General features: G+C 51.1%; 1 protein-coding gene across 4 annotated transcripts in view; it reads left to right on the top strand.

Annotated features, from left to right (window-relative positions):
• MACROH2A1 (macroH2A.1 histone) overlaps nt 1-19715 on the top strand; it is a 79890-nt gene extending 60175 nt beyond the window's left edge. For 2 of the 4 annotated variants that reach the window (XM_074313539.1, XM_074313538.1), the window contains exons 6-9: nt 3831-3921; nt 8549-8638; nt 11040-11214; nt 18937-19715. In XM_074313539.1, the coding sequence (XP_074169640.1) occupies nt 3831-3921; nt 8549-8638; nt 11040-11214; nt 18937-19102 (522 nt within the window). In that variant the 3' untranslated portion in view covers nt 19103-19715. Of the gene's footprint in view, nt 1-1991; nt 2092-3830; nt 3922-8548; nt 8639-11039; nt 11215-18936 lie in introns of all 4 variants that reach the window. The other 2 variants (XM_074313536.1, XM_074313537.1) reach the window with 1 other exon arrangement.
• Nucleotides 19716-21521: the final 1806 nt, after the last annotated feature.

Genomic DNA, 21521 nt, shown 5'->3' with positions numbered 1-21521 from the left:
TTAAGGATTTGAACGTGTGCAGTTTTTAGAAACAAACCAAAAAGGAATCTCACAGATGTATATTCATCCACACCACACCAAGTGAGGTGTTTCCCCCTTTTCTCCTTCCTACCTTCATAACCTCCTGCCGCTTCACACAATGTGGGTTCTTTTGTTTGTTTGTTTTGGGTGGGGGGGCAGGGAATGTTGGCTTAATTTGAGTTTTTATAAACAGTATTTGCTTGAAGTCAAACACAGTACTTACCTGATATCGTAATCAACCTTTACCTTGTCCTGAATCCTGAACGTTCACTCACCTTACACTGAGACCCCCATCTGTGCCCACTCACCCCGCTTCTCCCTGAACCAGGCAGTTAGCACCCTGGCCCCTGACGCTCGTCTGTCTTCTGTGCCTGTGTCCTGGCACCAGGGCCCTGTGCTTCCGAGAGCTTCCCCATGTGAGATCCCCCCAGTGGGCTTCCTTTGGCTCCGGGGGTGTGGGTGGCCCCTAAACCACCCTGCAGTGCTGGGAACCATCACCCCAAAAAGTCCAAGTGGAGAAAACGTGTTCTTTCTCTTTGCGTCCAAACTGAAAATGCCGACCACGGCCTTGTGGCAGGGCCTAGTCAGAGTCCTTCCCCGGCCATATGACCAAATTTATTTCCACAGCTGCTCTTTCCCAAAGGATGATGGCTTTTAGTCTACGCAGGTCCCTTTTTTGAGAATCTACTGACTGTTTCTGGGAGTCAGAAATGTAGATTTATATCTCTGATGCTTCTAGAGTGTCAGGGTTTTTGTTTGGTTTTGTTTTCAACAAAATCTTTGGTCCCAGAAATGCAGTGACTTGGAGCTCCATTGCCATGAGTCTTCCTGCCAAGTGTCCTTGGAGTGAGAGCCTAGAGCAAGGTGACTGCCCTGCGGGCTGCAGTCGGCTCTCCCAGCTGGGATCTCAGCCGGCCTGGGCACTGGCTCCTCTGCGGGCTCTTGGTGCAGCTGTTAGGAATTTATGTCACTGAAGAACGAGCATCTTCAGAGAGAGAGAGAGAGAGAGAGAGAGAGAGAGAGAGAGAGCTCTGCCGCAGGCACTGGTAGCTAAGAACAGAAGGGGAAGAATAGCACCCAGGACAGTAGTCCTGGACCAGCTAATTCCCATCTCCCCTCCGACAGCCGAATCTACACTTAGGATTCCTCTCATACTGAAGGTTGCTATGGCAGCAGAATAACAGTGGCGAGGAAGGACATCATTGGCTCTTTAGAAGGAGCCAGTTGGTTGGGTGCTCATAAAACACACTCAAGGAAAATGCTGGACCCATTGGGCCTCTGAGTAACCTCACTAACAAGGTGAAAACCGTTTAAGGGACATAGGGTCTCACTAGAGAACTGCTGTTTCTCTTCCCAGGGTTTCATCAGCACTTCAGCACTACATGACTAATAGACACATAAAATTAGATGTTACTGAGCAAAAGACCATGCTTGCTCTTCGCCACCCCTGAGCAGGACAGGGGAGCCAGCCAGCCAGTAGTCACGGTGATGGGGACAGCCTTAAAGACCCGTGGCCACTGGAGGAGATGGCAGAGCTGCTAGGGGTTTACCCAGACCAGCTGTGACTTCCGCACCATCCCAGTACTCAAAGGAGACGACAGTCACATATGGCACGCTCACCCAGCAATGAGTACTCTGGTCCCGGGTCCTGATAGCTGCTTTTCTTTGGCCCCTAGATCACAAGTTCCTTTAAAGGGAAGTGGATCCATCAGTCCGATATAGCTTATGCCTCTCTTTTGCCCCAAGCATCACCCACCAGGTTCTGGACCCTCAGCCTAGCTTGCTTCCTTTCAACGTCCTGACATTTGAGTCCTTTGTTAGAAGTGGATCCGTTTTAGCTAGTAATTCCCTGTTCCCCTTTGTGCCCAGTGCACTCGGAGTGTTCACTGCCCTTCGTCTGTGTCCCAGGCTCACTTCTCTGTGACTTCCCGGCTGTCCTGTTATTTTCCACCTCATGCTTTTCTTTTCAGCTGAACCTTATTCACAGTGAAATCAGTAATTTAGCCGGCTTTGAGGTGGAGGCCATAATCAATCCTACCAATGCTGACATTGACCTTAAAGATGACCTAGGTAATTGGGGATGGGGTTTGGCGCCACCAGCTGTCAGGTGAAAAGTTATGGAACCCAGAATTTAGGCTCTTCATCTTCTCGAACTCCAGATGGTCAAGCCAGACTCCCAAATCCAACATGAATGTTCGAGTGTAGGCATTGAATGTCTACTTACTTCAAGCTACTCCAGATGGAAGTGATCTGATAATGTTTCATTAAGTGCGATTGGCTGTTTTCCCCTTGATTGTAAATATGTTGCCGTCTAAATTCTCTTCCATAATGATCACACTGACTGCTGGTTACTTGGGGGGATTTTTAAAAACTTGGTTTTGTTTTTTTTGTAGAACTGAAAAAAATCTCAGGTAACTACAAAATGATAGTTTCTCCATTTAAGCCTTAATTAGAAATGACGCTCAAACAAAGCTTGAAATCACCTGAAAACAGAGACAAGCTGCATCAGTATGTAATTGTCTTTAATCTACCAGCAAATTGGTTTTCCCCAAAATTTACCACCTATTGTGACTTCTTCCACTTTATTTACAACTGAAAACAGTATATGACTGAATGCCACCTAATGGATTTTTTTGGCTAGAGGACGATATTAAGCAGAAGGGCAGTGTCTCTTTCTGCACCAGTTCCTATGGAGGAAGGCTCTGTCCCAGGGCCACGGGATCTCCCTGCTCAGGAGGGTGGAGGCTTCAGGGCCAGCTGAGGGTTACCCCTCAGGCGTCCCACTCTGTGGCTTCATCTTTGCACAGAGGAATTGTCAGCTCAGAGGCACTGCATGTAAAGGCTCCTGTCCTCTTCGCTGTGAGCCTTGCCAGGGGCAGCAAGCCGGCAGATGCCCGCCCCGAGGCCGCCACATGCCTGATGCTGACCTGTGTGCCTTTTGTGTACCTTTAGCTCCCACCTTGGGCTGCCTTTTAAGACGGCAGATTTCCTTACTGGGAGAGATGCTCTTTCTAGAGCCCAGGCGAGAACCATACAAACTGGGTACAGTAGTGGGCTGACAACCTTGGAACTGGGACTCAAGAATGCCCTGCTCTGATTTGTTTTTCTTCTGCCTTTTACAGGTACTTGGGGGGGGGGAGGCTACAAGCTAGAAACTGCAAGGATCCTATTCTGTTATATGTAAAACACATAAAAATAGGATTAGCTAAAAAAAAATACACGTAGAATAAGAAGTTAGCCTGGAAAAATAGTTTTACACATTGAGGGGGGGAAATAAAGGCAGTCCACCGTGCATACCTATACTGTTTTCTCAGTTTTCCAGAAATGTCCCTTGAAGGTAGACAAACCGATGAATATCCCAAGGATAAAAATCAAACCTGGAAAGTTGACTGCTGCTGCCAAAATGGAGAAACTTATTGTTTTGGTCGGCCTCATAGTCCACTTTTTTTTTAAAACAAACAGACGCCATGTTTTAGTAGCCTTCTCAGTGGGGTGCCAGCTTTACAGGCTTTTGCGAAGTGAACTGGGGCATTCGTTGTTTTATTTCTTTTAACCTTTGGAAATGATCTCATGTGTGTGTTTCTCTTTTTTTGGACTTGTCATTCAAATGTTTACTTTCAACATGTCACGTTTGCTATTCCTCCTCCTCACCCCCATCCACATGTGCGCACACCTCGTGGACGGTGCCCCTTGGGCTCCTATCTTGGAATCGACCAGGTAGGCCAGCCCCGCCATGGGGCGTTGCTGAATGTGCCTGTGCGTGGGTCTCGGTCCAACACAGTTGATATCCATTTGTTTACCTGTTATAGTTGCAAGTTGTACAGGCTGACATTGCCTCGATCGACAGTGATGCTGTCGTTCACCCGACAAACACTGACTTCAACACCGGTGGTGAAGTAGGTAATGCCTAGTGGGTGCTGCCGCGTGTGTGTGTGCATGGGCAGGCGGCCGCCGCAGACAGCTTGATCCTCTGACAGCTACACAGGGCTGCATTCATTTCACACTTCCAGCTGTCCTGACCTTCCCAAGGTCTCCTGGCCCCGGGTTGCGAAGGCGAGAAAGACAGCGAGCTGTCAGCCAGGGAGCATCGTGGAGCTCCCCGACGGGCACGCTTCTGGTTCGGAAACGGGTTCAGTAATAGCCTGGCTTCACTGGCTTCACAAGGCACAGCTTTGGTGGAGACTGGGTTCACGCATGATTTTAGCTGCAAGGGTGATCGGTCGAGTGCATCCTAGACCACACAGAGAGGCCCTTGCACAGCCCTCCGCCCCACACACCTCTCTGTGTCAGAAGCACACTCATCCCTGACAATGGCCGTACAGCCTCAGGGGTCCACAGGGCACTTCCAGCGCACTCTCCCACACCCAGGGCTTCCCAGGCCTTCCATGTCCGAAAGTCACCTCATTCTGATGTGGTGTCCCTAGACCACTCTTGGGAAACACTCTCCTAGACCCACAAAGCCCTGTCCCCAGCAGCTGACACAGATCACCAGTTGGCTTCTGGTGGTAAATAGCTGAGGGTGGGCTGAGGCCCAGAGCACGCGGGGTGCTGACTGGCTGCAGGAGCGTCAGATAGTGCTTTAAGGACGTGCCCAGGTGCTGACGTAAGGAGGCGGCAGCGGTGTGATGGCAATAAAAGCACAGAGCTGAATCCCAGCCTCACCATCTACTGGCTGTGGGGCCTGGGCAAGTCAATGAGCACCCTGATGCCTCGGTTTCCCTATCTGTAAAACAGTGGTGCCAATGGGAATTGCCTTAAATAACATAATAGGCAAAGCACCTTGTTTGGTGCCCGCCTTACCTATGGTCTCGCTCTCATCTATATGTGTGGTTTTTACAGTAGATGTGCTCGTCCCGAGAACAGCATTCTGAGTGTAGATTCAAACACCAGCTTCCAGAGAGAATGGAGACGTTTCTAATAAGGGCAAAAGTGAACTCAATCTTGAAGGACGAGGCTCCCAGGATTTTCCTGAGTGTCCTGGACACCGGAAGGGCAGCAGTTTAGCACTCTGTGGCTGTCCAGCTCTGTTTCATGTCACTAGCAAAGCCTGCTGTTCAGTCTGCTCCAGGCACTGTGATTTGGGCTAATTGCTCTCCCGGGCATTTTGGATTTCGGACATGAATGGAAAGACAGACCGGTTGGAAAGTCAGGATTCGCCAAGTCTGCCAGGCAAAGTGAAACCAGGCTGTAGGTAATTAAAATAAACTCCCCCTTGACAAGATTTTAGAGGAGTGTAAGCACTCCTCAGTCAGGCTGCGTCCTTTCTTAACCAAATGAAAATTTGGTGGGAGGGAAATACTTATTTGGAGGAATATATATAAATAAACAGCAAAGGACTTATTTTTCAACCAGGAGTGACAAAGGCCTGGGTTCATCCTGCCATCCAGGATATTTGGTGAAATGGAAATTATGAAAGTTCTTGGGTAAAAGTATTTTGCCTGGGCCCAGGGAGAGGAGCATTGGCTGACCTGCGGCAGCTGGCTGGCTGGGGAAGGTGTGTATTCAGCAGGATTAGCCACCCTAGGGGGTAAAGCTGGAGGCTTTGGGAGGGTCACAGGCAGTTAACTGTGCCCCCCCCCCCCCAAGAGCCCAGTCCTTCCTGAACTGTGACCGAAGCTGGTTTCATTGGAATAATGACAGTGCTAATAATGCTTTTGCCTCTGGTCTGCTTGTGCTCAGCCCACTGGTAGTACAGAGTAAACATATGACATCGGTGACATCTAAGGAACCCGGGTCCCAGAGCTTGCCCAAGGTCACATTACTCACTGACACTGTCACAGCTGGACAAAACCTCAGCAGGTCCAGACAGCCTGACTGGCCAAGGAGGAAAGACTGTGCCAGGAGCAGAACCCAGGTCTTCTAAAGCCCACCTCTGTGCTTTTTCTCCGTGAACCAGTCCAATCTAGTACTGAACCCAGATTTCCTTTACAATCCCAAACCAGTGAGCAACCAGATTCATACATGGTCTCAATTGGTTCCAGCTCCCACTTTGATGTGTGAGAGGGGAAACGAGGAAGCTAGGATGTAACCACTCCATTTCTCGTATTTGGAGTGAATTCCCGAGCCCCGAGACCGCTGGAAGAGGGAATGCGAGTGCAGGAATGCTTAGCCCCGTGATTAACTTTACCATCGAAAGTTCTTTCTAACAGTGAAATAGACCACAGGCTTAGCCTGACATTTGTCCAAGCCTAAATTTTCGCTTAGGCTGTTTTGAACACTGATATTGATGCCTGCTTTCTAAGCATGAAATAATGTTCTTGTTCTCTTGGGAGTAACACATGTTTATGCTTGGGGGCAAATAAGCCAATTGCTTCATGATTAACCCTGAAGTTAAGCCTGAAAAGCAAGAGTCTTACATTAAGAGTGTTGACAATACAGTTGAAATGGGCCTGTTTCTTGTTAAAAAGTACACGTGTGTCTACATGAACGTGTGCATACATGTGTGTGTGTAGAGGTCAAGTCCTGACTGGGTGGGTTGCCTGCAATCTAGGGTTCAGTTTTTAAGTTTGGGAAATGCATTAAGTGTATTTTAATTCACAAATTTCACTTCTAATTAAAGCAAGATTTAATTATAAGTAAAAATTTTAAAGTAAACGCTCTTCCTAAGATAAGACACCTTTAATTGTAAACCAGCCCATTTTCTTAAGAAATAGCTTATATTTTAGAAAGGAGTTGATAGTATTCATAGTCCTGATTTTCCGTTCCACATTTCCCAGCTCTCCCCAAAGGGTACGTAGGCTGGAAAATGAGGGCCTGACGTAGTCCTGCCTGGAGCCCACTTGTGTCCTCAGGCTGGAGACTGGATTAAAAGGAGGGAAAGCTAGAGCAGGTGCAGCTGGGCAGCAGCATTTGGGATCCACTAGGTTCGCTTTTCTCAGTCGCATGGGTATGTCAGGTGAACCTGTAATCAGGCCTCACTCACCTGCCTTATGTCCTCAAAAGTCTCCCCTATGGGATGGGGTCTCCGAGCCACGAGGTGCGAGCCTGCTCCCTCAAGCCCACTCCGCCACTGTCTCTGAGGCTGAACTTTGTCAGAAAGTCAGAAACATGCAGCAGCTGCCACTTCTGCCATGTAACGCCTCCTTCACTGCTTTCCAAAACGGGAAGGCATGAGGACAGTCTGGGCGAATGAGGAGGCACGCTGGATCCCCACCTCAAGGATCCCACGTTCATCTCTCTGAAAGCTAGGCCTTCTCTTAGCCAAGAGCTCCTGTGGGTGCCGGCCCGCGGGCCACATTGGCACGCACCCCAGACTTCCTAGAGTCAGGCGGCTTCTGGGTCAGTGCGCGCTGTTAGCCCTGGTGCTGTTATTGGTGACAGGGCCCAGCCTGTCTGCCTTTCCTTCCGGACACTTCCCGGGGTCAGCACACAGAGGAGTCAGGTTTCTCTAAGACACTCAGCCATAGACATCACAGAGTGAATTAGGGAGACGGTGGGCTGCTGCACTCCACGCACCCTGGCCGAGCCATCCCAGAATGTGCCAGGTGCACCTTGAATTTTCCAAGGCAAATGGTGAATCTTAAGGGGAGTATTCTGCCCTCTTGTGAGGAAAAGTCCTTTAAAATGTGCAAAACGGAGGAATCAGAGCTTAAGGAAGACTGAGACACCATTCTGGCCAAGCTTGAAACGGTGTTAATTTCTCACTTTGGTGCTGTTTGCTGTCCCACACGAGACATTTAACCCACCGTCCTTACAGGTGTTGGGGATCTTGTTTGGGAACTTGGCTGCCATAAGCAGAAGTCGAGTACTTAGCAAGGACCGTAATGCATAAGGAAAGCTGCTCCCTACCTCCACTGCAATTTTAAACATCTGATCCCAAACAGTCATCCTTCTTTCTAAGCTTTTATATAATACAAGTTCATCTTTAAGCTCTGCTTCTGATGTTGCTCTCCTTTACCTAAAATGATGCTGAATCATTAGTGTGATTAAGGAAATACTGTCTGAGGCCTTCTTTTTTTTTCCTTTTTTTTTTTTTTTTTTGTATTCACGTATGATGTCAAAGCTGCAAAATAGAAACTAAGCATGGTAATAGCACTGGTCCAAAGGTGGCCAGATCTGAACGCTTTCTTCTGGGCCTGCTGCCAGGAGGAGAGCTAGCTGCCTGATGGGGGCATGGTATGCTTCTTCTAAAACCTCCTTATTTGGGGGTTTTCCCCAGAGATAGAGAAGAAAATCCAGGGAAGGCTTCAGCCTTGGAAGCCAGCACCATCTGGTTTCTCATGCCGATAAAAAGCATGTAGGACAGGCATGCTCGCAAAGGACAGGCGTCTCCCATCTCCAGCTCATCCAGGATCACCCTGAGTCACCCCCCAAATAAGGGGCTGAATGCTGGAGTAGTGACTGGCCGACGGTGAATCCCTTCTAAATCTCACTCTTGTGACCCAGCCAAGGCTTAGCTCCTGTTTTGCAGCCATCTGGAAATTTAGCTGGTCAGATCATATAAAGTATGAAATCATCTGACATGCTAAGTGTCTGTGTGCCCTGAGCCACCAGAATGGCAGTCTGACCTCGCCCCATCCTTGTCTAGGAAACACGCTGGAGAAGAAAGGTGGCAAGGAGTTTGTAGAAGCTGTTTTGGAGCTCCGGAAAAAGAATGGGCCCTTGGAAGTAGCTGGAGGTAAGATGGGGCAGCACGGGGCTCATTTGAGTGTGCCATGGGCAGAATTAGGGAATGTGTTATGAGATAACTTGGAATTCAGAGGTGGCAAGGCAGACGCGTCTATGAGCGGAGTCTGGGGAGTTCAACGGTTGTGAAAATTGCCTTTCCAATTTTTTTCTGTATTACTTAAACTAGCTTCTAAATGTTTGATGTCTAGACCTCAAATTTTAAGGAACTACAGAAGCCGATCTTGGCAAATTTAAGATCTGAGTATTAGGGACAGTGATACTAAGCCATGTGCTCAACTGCTAGTAAGAGATGCAAATTAATCATTTTTATTCAGCCTTCTGTGTTTTTAATGGGAAAAATATAAATATACACTTCTCATTTGCCAGTTCTACCTTTCCTGATACAGGAGATAAGAAAATGACTTGAAATCTGATATGGGGAGAAATATTGTTAAGAACTTAGAGGAGGGGTACCTCTTACTGCCACCAGCCCAGAGCTTGGAATGTCAGGTGGGCAGAGGCTTCCTGAGGGTGGGGAGTCCAGACAACGGGTAAGGCCTGGCTCAGCCCACAGCTGTGCAAGGACAGGCCCTTCCTGCCCTCTCGTTGGGCTCTGGTTTCTCTTCTCACTAGAGCGTCACTAGTGCCATTCTGTCTTCAAATCCAGCTTGTTTTTCGAATGAATCTTAATTAAATACGGGCATCACCAATTACTTTGTGATGTCCGCACAACCCCTCTCTCAGAGGGTACCCTGGGCCTTACCCCGCTTTCCCCAGTGACTACACACGACCTGCCAGCCTGGGCTAGTCATGGGGCCGGTGGGGATAAGAGGATGCCATTCTCTTTGCTGCTCTATCAGGTCTGTTTTGCCTACAAGGGGCATGGCACTGTGTAGGGGGTGGGGGGAAACAGTTCTCAAGCTCTTCAGGCAATCCCACCTAGAACGAGGGAGGACACGTTGCATAACTACCTCGCCAGGGCTCCTGGCCTTTCCTTAGCCCCTCCCTGGCACGACTCTGTGCCAGCCAGCCCGGAGAGCCTTCCCACCGGTGCTCCAATTCGAGCCCCTTTGGTGACCCTCAGCATGAGGTGTGACTAGAGGTGCTACTGTGCCCCAGACTCAGCAGGTGCACACCCATTAGCTTTAGCATGGCTGTAGATGTGCTCGTTTCAATAACAAAAACATGTTTGTTCTTAAGATTTATTTTAGAAAATGTTTTAAAATATTTTTAAAAGTATAAAGAATAAAAACATACCCCTGCTCCACTGTCCACATGCTGCTTTCCAGTCTTTGACCAGGGATAGTTTAGCAGTGACTTCTCATGTGGACAGACCAATGGATTAAATTCCCCAATCTTATGTTTCTATAGGTCAACACTTCAGCCCAGAGGTCTCTAGTCAGTGCAGCGCGGGCGCAAACGCAAACACGTGACTCTTGGTTCAGAGCTGTTGCTATTGCACCATGAGACTCTACCCACAAATCACCAGTCTCTACTAGTGAGACGATCTTAACGCCCCATGCCCCCTGGCTAGTGCTGACGGATGCTCCTCACAAAATGGGTTCAGGAAACAATCTAACCCAAAGGTTTGGGTGTCTTAGTGTCACAATGGTGTGGAGACGTTAGTGTGCGCCTAGATGGAAGCAGAGCAGGCCGTGTTGCACCAAACCCTTGGGACCTGGAACCACCTTGTTTGCATTGCATCTTTGGGGACAGGAATCCTGGAACATGCTCTGGGAGACACTGGGCTGGTGTGTTCCATTTCCTGGTGAGCAGTAGCCCCAAGGCCACTGTCTTTGGATCTGACAAGGGGCAGAGATGCAGAGGCGGGTCTGCCATGGAAACGTGTAGCTGGAAAAAGGCTCTTCTTCTAGGAAAAGAAAACAGTTCCGTCCTAAACACAGGAATTCTGTCCAAACTAAACAGGATCAACTAGTCAGGGAGAAGAACAGGACGGCAGATGTGCTAGTCAGGTTGCTTTCCTAATAGGTGCCTGGGAGATTTATAGATACGTCATAATTATGTATGCACGCGAGTCCATCCACTTGAGGAAGGGGAGTTGGAGACCCCAAAAGGCAAACATTCTGACACATTTGGCCAACTTCGATGGCTACGGCTCTGCCTTCTGGGAGGGTATTGGGAGGGCTTACTACAGTCTTGGCTAAAATTCCTGGGGGTGATGCATCCTCATGCCAGCTTTCTGAGGGTGGGTCGTGGCCTGGCACCACTACCCCCTCAGCAGTCAGAGAAGACTGACTGCTGAGCAGTTTCCAGCTCGAGCTTAGGAACCACAACGCAGTGGTGGCCCTCCCCGGAGGGCCCAGGCAGCTGGAGAGAAGGTCTGTGTGGGCATCTTGTGCTGTGTGCTTTGCAGAGGGCAACACTCACTGTTCCTGTCTCATCCCTTCCAGCTGCTGTCAGCGCAGGCCATGGCCTGCCTGCCAAGTTTGTGATCCACTGTAACAGTCCGGTCTGGGGTGCAGACAAGTGTGAGGAGCTTCTGGAAAAGACAGTGAAGAACTGCTTGGCCCTGGCAGACGATAAGAAGCTGAAGTCCATTGCGTTTCCATCTATTGGCAGTGGCAGGTAAGGGCAACCGGCTTGTTACCATGGCAGTCGGGGATGTATTCTCTGCATGTTTCGCCTGTAATTGTGGAGCTCTCACTGTGTGCAAGGTCAGCAGAGGCTGCTTTCAAGCACTTGCCTCCATCTAAGAGACCAGGAGCAAGAAATAGGGAAGAGAGCAAACATTAAGCAACGGTGAGGGATGGCTTGAAGAGATGTAATGACACAGGAAGCATAAGGACAATATAGAACTTCAGCTGTGACAGTATGTCACAGACCGTGACCTCAGACATGATGGTTCAGAGTGACTCCTGAAGGACACTGAGCCTTCAGTGAGTGGAGGACAGGGAACTGTGAATGCAGGGTTATAAGTAAGAGCACCCGTCCCAGGACCAGCCTGTAGCTGTGTTACCCTTCTGTCCCCAACCCACAGCCGTCTCTGGGCAAAGCCCTCTGCCTCTTAACTTTGTGTTCCCAAACGTCCTTCACCTCCCCAAACCGGCTTGTCCCGCCTCTGTCACAAGACCTGGTGGAACTGAGTGGGCCATTATGTGAGTGAAACAGGGCTGGGCCTATCCCACCTCCCACCCTGCAAAATCCCCAGGTGGGCTCACCGGGGAGCAGCACAACTGCCCCTCAGACAGACACACAACCCTGAGGGCCACCACTGGATGAGTGTAGTCCTTGAACAGCTGCTGGGGCCAGCAGGGCAGCCACCACCAGCCACATCCCTGCCTATCAGAGCAGCGCCGTGGTCTGGTATGGGGTCAGGCCTTGAGTTAAGTTCCGGCTCAGCCACTAACCAGCTGAGGGATGGCACATAAATTACCCTGACCTGGAGCCCAACTCCTGTCCTGTAAAACAAGCGGTAATCCCTCAGGCAATCTCTCAAGGCTGCTCTGGAAATGCAAGGGGCTCTCAGAGGGAGGGGGCTTTGAGAACTCTTGCTGCGATGAGGATGTGAGGACCCGTTGGGGCTGTGTTATTTTGAGGTCCCCACCATATCACCAGGGTCTCCTGCTGAGGTCTACGTCCCAGGCCTCGGGAAGGCTCACAATCTGGATTGGCCACTGAGCAAAGGGAAGCTGGCCTCAGAGCTGCAGCTGTTGGCATCTTGGGCCCAAAAGGGGCCACAGCCCAGGGCTCCCCGTTCAGATTGTGAGTCTGTTTGGGTCTCTGCCACCAGCCCCTCCCAGTCCCCAAGGAAGGCATGGACATGCATAGGCAGCCTGGGTTCCCTAAGGTGCCAGGGTCAGTCCCAGAGTCAACTCAGGACCTTTTCTTTAACAAAATGTTTTTGGATCAGAGCGTAAATAACCAGCTTCTTCCACCTTCCCATGCCGCCACCTCTCACAAGGTCTGTTCTTTGGCACTGAGCTGCTGTGTGACCTTTGGTAAATGAATCACCCTCTCTGTCCCTGGCCTGCTTTATCAGTGAGTGAGGCTAGGATTGGCCCTTCCTCACAGACGGTTCTGAGGTCCAGTTAATTAGTGTTTCAGATGCACTTTGATCTACTCTGATGAAAGGTGCTCCCAAAGAGAGAGCAAGAGGGCCCTTATTGGAGGTAATAATTTCACGCTCTTTCATATGGCTATTGGGACATTTCTAATTGAAGCATAAAAGTAATTCTCATAAAAGAACATCTGTTATTATAAACTTATTTACATTTTTCACGGAGTAAAATGTTTTAAGAAATAATCAATTGAAAGCTTTTAAGAGGGCGGAATTCCAACGGTAAGCACATGTGCACAGCCACCGGGCCCACATCTGTCGGGCAGACCTGCCCTACAGCGCCATGTAAACAGCTGCCCTCTCTTTCATGAGTAAAGAATGGGATTACACCAGAGCCGGCCAGTAAATCACAGTGGGTTTTAGGAGGGGAAATAAAACAGCTTGTTTGTGGCATCCAATGTCTCCAACATAAAAGTCATGTTGGAATTAAAACAATATAAATGCAAACATGGTGGTGAAGTGGGCTCACTTTCTCTGTGCTGAGGTCCGGTGTCTGCCCGGTGGAGGATGACCACGGCCCTACACACCTTTCCTTCAGCCCTTCGGCCCCCAGGCCAATCTGCACGCCCATTGGAGGCAAATGAGACCTGGGGGTGGAACCCCAGCCTTGGAAGCCACCTCAGGCATCTGGACATCCTGTCCTTGGGCAGTCTGGTCACAATATTTATGGATACCCCCACTCCCTCAGCTCTGTTTGACATTAGGGGGTGACCCCTCTCCGGAGGGGCAGTACATAGGGACTAGCTAGTTTGGGGCCTTGATTAAACTCTCCTTAGATTTATGAGCTTAAAAGGAAAGCCTGTTTGTCTTTTTCAAGCTACCATTTATGGGTATTCACTGAGTCCCAGGCACTGTGCTCAACCCTTTATCTGCATTTGCTCACAACAAGCCTCCAAGGGGAGTGCTGTTAATTTCACTCATAGGCAAAGTATCGGAAGCTCAGAGGGGCTGAGACACTCAGCAGTGTCACACAGCATGGTAGGGCCAGCAGCATTGGTCAGCGGCCCTTGCCTTAGGCGTTCGTGAGAGGATGTACCTGGAACCCCTGCCCCCGGGGGTCAGCAGACCCATCTCCACGCATCCCACGGGAGGATCACCCCACTGCCTGCACTGTCTCTGAGTGGGTTTAGGGAGCCTTGGAAACACCACTTGGAATTCCCTGACCAGGTGCAGCCATCAGCCTTGGCACCCCCTAGGCATGAGCCTTAGAAGAGCAATATGAAGGACAGGGAGAAACTGAATTGGGGAGAATTACTTACCAACCCAAAACACGCGAGCCCTTGAGGGAGAGATGGTAAGAGGCTTCTTCTTTTAAGGTGTGCTGCTTGGGCTCCTCTCTAGCCTTGGGGGGCAGATGGCCCATCGTGCCCTTCTGAATTTTAGCTTCTCCTTCTTGTAGCCCCTGCTCTCAACTTTGGACCCTGATGGCCTGGTCTTTGCCTCTGTATGGAGTGGCCTCCGGCTGGGGCAACTTCAGACAGGCAGTTACTCCAAGTCAGAACATAGAAAAATGGAGGGGGTGAGGAACACAGTGTGAGGGACACCTAGTACCAGCAGAAGAGTGTCCACACAGGTGACAGACATTTTCCCCGAGTCACTCAAACTTCCAAGACATCCAGCCCTACCCATCTCCCAAATAGCCATACTTTAGACAGGTGGACTGGGCCAGCGAGAGAACCAGACTCCATCTAGAATCCACGTTGACTCCTACCCAGCCTTCAAGGGCAGGCCCCCAGTCTGTCTCCTCCAGGAAACCCACGTGGACTTTCCTCACCCCCAGACACAGCCCCTCCCCCCAGGTCTCTGATTGGCCTGCTCAGCACAGCTCTGGGCCTGATTCTTGTGCGTCTGCCTTGCCCAGCCCTGGAGGGCAAGCTCACCAGGCACAGGGATGCGTGGCAATGCCCTGCACAAGGAGGGGGCTGAGCAGAGCTAGAGGAATGGACACCTCTTCTGCGCTGTGGCTTTATGAACCCAAATCTCTGCCATCCACATGGGATGGCGGGACAAGCAACCAACGTACACGGTCCCCAGCCCCCAGCCACCACTGAGGAGGCTGGCCCAAGAGGGCAGCAGATGGAGATAGCCCATGGGGTCCCTTTGCACCAGCCTAGGGAAATTGAGGCCCAAGGCACTGGGAGAGACTGTCCCTGACACAACTGGAAGGACTTCAGGGGAAACTCAGACATCTTAGTCTGCTCAAAGTAAGGCCAATGAAAACAAAGGTCAAAGTCTAAGATAAACTCCGTGTGGGGTGCGAAGCACGTGGCACAGAGGAACGTAAGACACATGCTATAGCCACAGCAGGCTAGTTCAGGGCCCAGGGAAGTGTGAGGGGCATCACCATGTGTACCCCGAAGGGACTCATTTTCCAGTTGAGGAAACTAATGCTTAGAGAGGTTGACGCCCCAGTCCAAATCAGATTCAACCCAAATGTGACTCTAGAGCGGAAGCCCTTGCCCTCTTTGCTCTGTGTCTCGGAGGAGGTGTCATCTGGCCTCATCCAGAAGGCAGACACAGTGAGTGCAGCCTAGGCCAGAGTGGCTATCACAGGCAGTGGGCCAGAGATGATGGAGAAAGGCACAGAAACATGGCCAAGCAGGGAAGGTGATGAGCGGAGCTGTGCCTGTGCAGCCAGTGAGGGAGCAGCTCTCACCGGGGAACCCCTGCTGCGGCCCCTGCTGCCCTCCCAATGGGCTGGGCATCGCAGACCCGGATAGCAGCTGTCTGCGGGCCTGGTGCCAACACTTCGCACAGGGTACGTGCAGTGACAGCAGCAGTCACTCAGTCAGTTGTCATGGGGCCTGGGGTAGGGAGGCAGTTTTCCACTGTGTGAACCTTTGGAAAGACCCTTCCAGAACACTGTTTACAGTAACACCATGGATTGAGGGCTCTGTGCTTTATCTTGTTCAGTACACACAGCCGCCCCAGGTAATAGGTACTTTGATTACCTAACTCGTCTCACCAGGGGGAAAACGAGGCGCAGAGGCAGCGCGCAGACTCAGATCCTGTGGCTTCGGCTCTGTGTGCCCCAGCCGCACATCTCGAGGGCACGGGGCTCTGACTGTGAAGCACTCTTGTGGGAGCACCTGCTGTGGCCACAAGCAAACACCCTGGGCCCCACCTGCAAACATGAGGGAAGCGCTTACCTGCATTCCCTCTGGCGGCCTGGGCGGTCCACTGCAGCCAGTCCCCTGACGGGGTTTCTTCCTTAGGCTGTGGCTGCCTAGCAGAGAGGCTCAGGTTCATCAGCAAGACACTTTCCTGGAAGCAAATCAGATTCACGCTCACCCAGCAGCCCCCTTGACGGACAAGGCCAAACCAGCCTACACTGCATTCACAGTGGGGCACGTAGGGGTGGCACTGCGGGTCTAAAACCTTTGATCCCTGCCCCGTCCACCTGCAGGCTCTCACCTTGGGCCCAGCCTGTGAGCTCAGACTGTATGTGGGCTCCATGTAGAACAGAGGGTGCCACAGGGTGGTCCCACACCTGCTGAGTCAGACTCCCCACAGGCCCTCTGCAGTCCAGATACAGGCTCACATTGAAAACTTGATGTAGAGGGGCAGGAAAGGACATGCCCCGGCCAAGAATCACAGAGCCCTTTTCCGGGGCCCCTGGCAGAGGAATGGGGAGCTGTGGGAGGAAGTCCGTCAGAAAGTGCGGGGCACAGGCGGGAGTGACTGGCATGTGTTTAGTGCTGGGCAGAGGATGCTGGGGCCACAGGAGACAGTCCATGCCATCAGGCCACACAACAAACTGCTCTTCAAGGAAGTTCCACAGGGCCTCACCTCAGCCCAGCGCACCTGTGCAGGTGAGAGGCAGAGACAGGCAGGAGGGTACCCTTGTGGGGGGAGTGGAGCATGGTCTTGGGCTTCTCGTGTAGCGATCAAGTTCTCACAGCTCTGCTCAACCTCGACCCGGCCAGGTCATGTCTGCAGACCGAGCTCTGCCTGGCCCAGGAGCCCTCGCGTTCCCCTGGCTGGAGTACAGGCAGCTTCCAGCAGGGGGCCGGGCTCCCTGTGCTGCCACACCCTCCCTGCATTCCCACTGCTGCCTGTCTGGCCACGGGCTGCTTCCTCCTCAGGCCGTTCTCACCGGGATGAAACCAGTGGGATGAGCAGCTGTTTTTACAGCAGGAAAATAAACATTTGCTTTGTGAGACACTTAAAATGGGCCCTTATTCCAATGACCCCGTGACCCTTTGCCTCTGTATTCTCCTCCCCAAAAGCTGGCTTGGCCCCTCTCTCAGGAGTGGGTCCCTCGTGGACCCTACAGGGGTGAGGTGGGCTCCCCACAACACTCCCTTGCACACATTCTCCCAAGAATATGCTCACCAGAGAGATGCCCCCCAGGGTGGAAGGTGAAGTTTACTTCCTCAGGCCCTTCCTATCCTGTGTGCTCCTCGACTCCTGTGAAATAGTGAAGGCGTCTACGCCAGGTGTGGTGAGAACAGCTGCTTCCCAGACTGGGCTTGCAGATCCCAGAGTGGGGAAGGGCTGAGGGGAATGACCTGCCACGTGGGGTCCCCACCTCTCACACCCAGCAAAGCCCTTCTCACTGCACTGTCCCCCTGTCCAGCCCAGCCCACCTATTGGTCACCCCAGTTCTGATGGTAGAGCCCCCAGGGCATGCTTGGGAGGAAGCTCTGCCTGTCTGATACTCTGTCCTGGCTGGAACACCTCTGAGGCTTCCTTCCACCTCTGGGCTGCTGCCCCCTCGGCAGTCTTGTGTGTGGCTGCCTTGCAGGTGTGCCTAGTGGCCGAGGAGGAGCTCCAGCTCCCGGTGGCACCCCATGTCGCCCACTGGCTCCTCTGCACATACTCCAGGGGACATGCCCTGGGCGACACCCCTGTCTTCTAAGAATGGGCTGACTTCTAAAGCATCTAGAAGCTACTAGGGGCCCACTGTCAAGCTGGGTGAAACCCTGTTTGATCAGATGCAAGTCACAGGACAGTTTTCTCCTGTGCCTCCGAAATGCTCTGAGCACGGACAGCAGAACGAGTGTGGCTCTAAAGGAAACAGCTAAGGTGGGTAAGAACTCCTGGCACTTAGTGAGGCGAGGAGTGTTCTAAGAAACCTCTCACCTGGCAGCAGGTACCCAGTCTGACAGACAGTCCCAGCTGAAACCGGCAGGTTGGTCCAGCACTTCCGATACCAGCAGATCCACAGGCTCAGAGCAGAGTGAAGACATCTGCTGAGGAACAGAGACATCCCCATGAACACTGGCCCCAAGCTCTCGTCCTCAGCATCGTTAGCTATCAACCGGGGTCAATGAAGGATTTGAATCCAGGTTCCCTGACTCCAAAGCCCACGTTATTTACACCAGCCTAGGCAAGTTGCCACATGACTCCCACTGTTCTTCGGGGTCACCTGGTTCGGGCATCTGTGGTGTTGACCAGGAACAGCCTCGGGCTCACACGAAGCAAAGAGTGCCAACCTTTCTGATCCCGATTTCAGATTCTTGCTTAAGTTCTGAGGCCTTACTTCCCAAATTGTCACGTCACATTTTCTTTAAATGGAAATGTATGTGAATTCACCCCAATCTGGCTTGGAGACTTGGATGCTTTCCCTTGAAATGAAGAGTCCACTTGGCCCGGAGTTGTTCCCCTGCACCCACAGCTCCCTGACACCCCGGCCTTTGGGGACATACAAGCTGGTGTGTTCTGGGAGTGGGCTCCTGGCCAGCGGCCTGGCGCCCGTGAAATCTAAGGGCCAGTGTGAAGGGCGCATCCTGCCTTGTGTGGAGGGGGCTAGTGTGCTCCCTGGAGAAGTGCCAGCTTCCAGCCGTCCCCTGGCGCTGAGACCCACAGGGGACCTTTGGGAGCCTGGGCTGTGTCCCAAGCCCCACCCTAGTGACAGTGGTGCTGGGAAAAGGGCCGTGGGAGCTTGCGCTGCCTCGGGAGACTTAATGCACCTCACATGCCACAGAACCCAGATCTCGTCCGCTGTTCACTGCCCTTCAGAAGGCGACTTGCTGGCATACCTCCTTTCTGAGCACAGAGAACAGTTTTCCGCGGGTCCCAGTTCTCTGCCCACTTGTCCTTCCTGTCTGGTGGGCACTGGGCTTTCTCACATCTGTGAGCATCTGCAGGACCCAACACTGCTCGTGGACACTGACCCACACACGCGGCCTTCAGGGCCTCCTGGAGGGAGGTGGTGGGTGGGCAGACGCGGTCCTGCAGCCGCTGTGGCCTCCCTCATTGCTGAGCCCTTGTTCTCGCTCCTGCAGGAACGGGTTCCCGAAGCAGACGGCAGCCCAGCTGATCCTGAAGGCCATTTCCAATTACTTCGTGTCAACAATGTCCTCTTCCATCAAAACGGTGTATTTCGTGCTTTTCGACAGCGAGAGTATAGGCATCTACGTGCAGGAAATGGCCAAGCTGGATGCCAACTAGCCTGAGGAAGCACAGAGCCAGCCCGCACCGCGTCCCCGGCCTCCGATTTGAAAGAAAGAGAAGAAAAAAAAAAACGAAAAAAAAAACCCTTCACTCCTATTGGGAGGCGGGAACCCTTTCATTTTCAATTTTGCTCATCTAGGGAAAATAAGGTTTTGGTTTCCAGTTTAATTGTTTTTGACCTTCTAAAATGTTTTTACGTTAGCACTGATAGTTGGCATTACTGGTGTTAAGCACTGTGTTCCAGACCGTGTCTGACTTTAGTGTAACCTAGGAGATGTTATAGTTTTATTTTAATGAAATCCTGCTTGGCGCCGACCAGCGGGGAGAGCAGTGTCTACGTGTGGCCGGACCCAAGAAGCCCGTTGTGTAACCGTGTGTTGTGGTGCTTTCTTGTACACCCAGTGGCGTTCTTTTTTACTATAATGTTCCTTTTTTTTTTTCCTCAAGAAGAAAAATCATGAATTTGCGCAGACTTAATTTTTGTTTACTTTTTGTCTTAATGGATTTGAAAAATGAAAGATTTAAAAAGCAGAACAGAATCTGTTGTCCTTAATTATATTTGCAAATTTGGAATTTGTGTGAATTGATTTAGTAAAATGTTAAACTGTTATTGTGACGTATTTTGAGTTATTGTGCCCGTGACCTGTCAGTTGGCTTCTCTCGTCACAGGATGGGGGGACTTGGGTGGGGCAGCCCACACCCATGCAGCACCATGGCAGCCACTGCAGCCGGGAAAGGGGGACATCCTCAGGCCCTAATGGTGGGTGGAGGGAATTCATGTAAAGTCTCTCATCCTTGTGACACGTGCGCAAGGGTGTTATTCCCATTTCATGGATGAAGAAGCAGACATAATGAAAGCCAGGCGGATGGCAAGTGGCAAGCTGGCACTAGAGCCCAGGTCTTCAGACTCTGAGGCCAGCACTCTCCTGCCACCTGCCCCTTCCTGCTGGTCTCTCTGGCTCGAGGCTGGACCCAGTGCCCCGAGGCTACTGGCCAGATGGGGCTGCAGGGGCCTCAAGTGCTCTGCGAGGGCTGTACTGGAACTGTCATTTCTACAGGACAGGGTGCCATTCCTACAGGGCCCTGGTGCCAGGAGCTTTCCAAGGGCAAGGTGCCACCTGCAAGGTCCCCAAGATGTGCTGCCAGCTTTTACATGCCTTCTCGCAGCTGTGGGTGTTGAGGGATGTAGATTTAAATCAAAAGATCCCAGCTGGACCAGAGTAGCTAAACCCTTATTACATAAACTCAGCATAACAAAGATACTGTTTGCTTCAGACTGTACTTTGGCCTTCATCTAAATTTGCCTAAAATGCATAGAAGACGCTTCTATCTCTTTAACCAAACTCTTCCATGAAAAGACAATTACTTCTAACTCAAACCTAAAAGATGATTTTTCCAAATTTCTCCTAAATGTAAGGTGTTATTAAGTCTTTAAAAAATTTTTTCCAAGATCTTTACTGGGTCTAGCTTACATATTTCTACTTTTTAATTAGAGTTTGGCAAAAAAGAGAGTTTATCATTATCTTTTCACAGCTCCCTGGTCCATGCTGGTATTATGAGCCTTGCACTGCCCCCTGGCTGAGACAGTTGGTCACCAGTCAGCTGCTCACAGCAGCTCATGGCAGCTCTTGCTGGCCGCTGGCCGCTCCTGGCAGCACACAGTAGCCCACGGCAGCTCATGCCAACCTCCGGCTGCTCATAGTAGCCCAGCTCCAGGGAGAGCCGTTGTTCACAATCTTAGCTGTAGAGGGCGCAGCTCACTGGCCCATGTGGGAATCGAACCGGCGATCTCTGCGTTAGGAGCTGGGCACTCCAACCACCTGAGCCACCCCCTGGCTTCCAGGCATTTAAATGGCATTTCCTGAGCTTTGGCTAAGGAACACCAGAGCAGCAAATCCGGTGTCTGGCGCAGAGCTTCCACTAGATGGCGCTGAAAGGATTGGGAAGTAAAGAGGAAAGGACAGCCGACTTCTGCTCTTCCTTGTGTTTGCACAAAAGAATAAATTGCGTTGGGCAGGATTTGCGTGAATTATTTACCATAATCACCTAAATGTTTCTAAACTTTCAATAATCCTAAGTGCATCGTGCCCTTGAGCTGTGGGCTCCTTGAAGAAATTCTTTTCAATGAAACAGAAGGAAAGAGCCAACCAGCTGCCTGGGATTCCCATCAGCTCCAAACCACCCAGCTTGTTTTAAAACTGGGATCAAAAACTGTTCTCTGATGTCAGCCTCATGTTTACAGGGGGAAAAGAAAACAGCTTATTACTTAAAAAAAAAAAAAAAACGTGTAACTGCAGGGAACCGCTTGAAATGCACACATACATCTTTCTTTTCAAAAGACAAATTTGTAGCTAGTAAAATTTACCAAAAATGAAATTATTCTTTGAGGGGGGAAGCCTGCAGGCTGTCCCGAGCC

Source organism: Rhinolophus sinicus, linkage group LG10, assembly GCF_036562045.2.
Source record: "Rhinolophus sinicus isolate RSC01 linkage group LG10, ASM3656204v1, whole genome shotgun sequence".
NCBI classification, from domain to species: Eukaryota; Metazoa; Chordata; class Mammalia; order Chiroptera; family Rhinolophidae; genus Rhinolophus; species Rhinolophus sinicus.
Note: the sequence above shows the minus strand (reverse complement) of the source record. Positions and strands in the feature narration are given on the sequence as shown.